This window comes from Marmota flaviventris, chromosome 2 (assembly GCF_047511675.1).
Source record: "Marmota flaviventris isolate mMarFla1 chromosome 2, mMarFla1.hap1, whole genome shotgun sequence".
NCBI lineage: Eukaryota > Metazoa > Chordata > Mammalia > Rodentia > Sciuridae > Marmota > Marmota flaviventris.
This window is the reverse complement of record NC_092499.1, coordinates 82,092,645-82,095,475: the sequence shown is the minus strand read 5'-3', so window position 1 is coordinate 82,095,475 and position 2,831 is coordinate 82,092,645. Positions and strand designations below refer to the sequence as shown.

The 2,831-nt window shown below is 39.4% G+C and overlaps 1 protein-coding gene across 1 annotated transcript; it reads right to left on the bottom strand.

Annotated features, from left to right (window-relative positions):
- LOC139704552 (olfactory receptor 4F3/4F16/4F29-like) lies at nucleotides 1–966 on the bottom strand. The gene has a single exon (XM_071607305.1). It carries the CDS (start codon nucleotides 937–939, stop codon nucleotides 1–3), a length of 939 nt encoding a protein of 312 aa, XP_071463406.1. The 5' UTR covers nucleotides 940–966.
- Nucleotides 967–2,831: the final 1,865 nt, after the last annotated feature.

The window sequence follows — 2,831 nt, the reverse complement described above, 5'->3', positions numbered from 1 at the left end:
TTAGGACATCTTCCTGTAACCCACAAGCTGATAGAAAAGTTTCCTCATTGCTGCCTTCATCTCCTTGTTCCTAAATGTATAGATCACTGGATTCAAAAAAGGAGTGAGAACTGCATCTAGGATAGCAAGAAATTTGTCCACATGTGATGATGGGAAAGGCCAGGTGTAGAAGAAGATCAATGGCCCAAAGAATAAAACTACCACAGTGACATGAGCTGATAAAGTGGAGAGGGCCTTGGATAAACCACCTGAGGAGTGTTTTCGAACAGTAACTAGAATGAAGATGTAAGAAATGATCAGTATGAAGAAGGACCCCACCGAGATGAGTCCACTGTTGGCAGTGACCATGAACTCCAGTCTATCAGTATTTGTGCAAGCAAGTCTAATGAGCTGAGGGAGATCACAGTAGAAGCTGTCCAGTACATTCGGGCCACAGAAGGGCAGGTCTACAACAAAAGCCAACTGGGCCACTGAGTGGATGAGGCCAAGGATCCAGGCAACAACCAAAATGAAAATGCACATCCGTGGGCTCATGATGGTCAGGTAGTGCAGAGGCTTACATATGGCCACATATCTGTCAAAGGCCATGGCTATGAGCAGCACCATTTCTGTGCCCCCAATGACATGAATAAAGAAGATCTGAGCTATGCAACCCCCAAAAGAGATTGCTTTGTGTTTTCTAAAAAGGTCATAAATCATTTTGGGAGTTGCAATGGAGCAACCTCCCAGGTCAAGAAACGAGAGCTTGGCCAGCAGAAAGTACATGGGGGAGTGTAGGTTAGGGTCAGAAGTCACAGAGAACAAAATGAGGAGGTTTCCTGTAAGACTTGCAAAGTAGAACACAGAAGAAAAAAGTAAAAGTAGAAGCTGGATCTCCCACGAGTTGGAAAGTCCCAGGAACACAAACTCAGACACCACAGAGTGGTTGGTTCCATCCATTGTCTCAGAGAGCAGACCTGTCTCAAGCATTACCTGATAAAGGAAAGTAACAGAAAAAAATCAAGCTTTGTAGGGACTCACTGACTACATGAGTTTCAACTTGTAAGGAAGAAATACTGCCTGAGCAATGACAAACCCTTTTGCCATTCAACTATAGCTGCAAAAATAAGCCACTGCTTCTAACTCCCAGACTCTCTAAAATTTTCCGGGTTTGAAAAAGACATTAGGCCAAATAAAATAAATAAATAAATAAGGAATCAGAAGATCATTGGAGGACTAGGAATTCTCTGGAATAATATGATGATGGAGGGGAAAGGGTATGGAAATGAACTCTGATTTCTCCCTCACTGTTTATTACTCCTGCTCATGGAATTCCCCAGACTTATGTCTTTACTCCTGTATGCAATGCTAGCACTCTCATTAATACTCCCTCATGTTTAGCTTCATGATATTCCTGTTTTATCACATCATATTCACTTTTTCCTCATGAGGAGAGGAGATAATATAGAAACCCTAAAATTCCCCTTTGGTAGGTCAGTCCAGGGTGTAGAGGGATTACACAGCCTGGGCTGTGACAGCATTCTGGTACAGTACAAGGTCAGAAAAGAGATTCATGATGAAGAATCTAAAGATGGATGGAGTAAAAAAAGGATAGTAAACAAAATTACACAAGAATGATACTTGCAGATCAACATCAATGCCATATTAACTTTCGCTGGTTCCTGGAATGGTAGAAAGAAAGAATGTCACACTTCAATCAGAAGAAAATGAACATGTCCTATCCCTGCCCTGAGGGAATTTGAGTACTGGGTTCTTTCTACCATCCCTCCAAACTCAACTCACTTCCTGAACCCAGTTTCATCATCTGCAAAATAAAGGGGCTGAGGCTGGTGACATTAAGGAATCTTTTCAAGTGTAATGTTTTTATTATTTTATCATTCAGTGCTAGTCTGCTCTGTAATGAAGCTCACCACAATATTGGTATTCTCTTCACTGAACTGCTAATATATTTGCATTTTTTCCCTTGTTTGTAGTTGGGTGTATCTCATATTCCATAGAAGGCCCTCTCTTCAAATTAATCTCCCTTTTATATAATTCACTCTGTGACTTGATTAACAACATTGCAAATCTGTTGTATCATTTATTTTGTAATTTATCACAATCATCAACAAATAATCAGCAAACATCTATTAGATGTCCATCATCCTCAGTGGACACTCTGAACTTCATGAAGTATATTTAAGGCTTTTGCACTTTAGCACAGACATACAAAATGTAAAAATCAGTAAAAAAGTAAACTATTTTAAAACATCAAATAAGGCTAGGCTTGGTGGTGCACACCTATAATCCCAACAATTTGGTAGGTTGAAGCAGGAGGATCTAAAGTTCAAAGAGTTCAGCAATTTATCAAGGTCCTGAGCAACTATAGAGACACTGTCTCAAAATAAAAAATAAAAAGTTGTGGAATGTAGCTCAGTGGCTGAGCACTGTTGGGTTCAATCTTCAATACAAAAAAAGTGAAATAAATAATATGATCATATGATTTTTTGAAACACAAAAGATTTGTGATTGGGGTGTGTCTTCAGAGCAAAATCATAATCTGTGCTGCAGATTAAGTAATGGATCTAATCTAGCTCAATAAACAGCATCATAACTAAGCTTAAACAATTACTGAATGATTCTGGCGGGGGTGGTGGTGGATGATTACTTAAAGAGCTGCTGAATCATCCTCCAGTCTGCAATAGTGGTTGGTGAGCTCTCTATGGAAATAACGATAACTAACAAAAACAAAAACAGTGACCACCATGTGCAAAACACCATAATTACTTCTTTAGAGACACAATCCTCTTTGATATCTATGAAAACCATGAAAATTGGTATTATTGGCTCCT

What these genes read in the sequence shown, in the direction of transcription:
- LOC139704552 (XM_071607305.1), bottom strand. Translation starts at nt 939, where the DNA reads ATGGATGGAACCAACCACTCTGTGGTGTCTGAGTTTGTGTTCCTGGGA.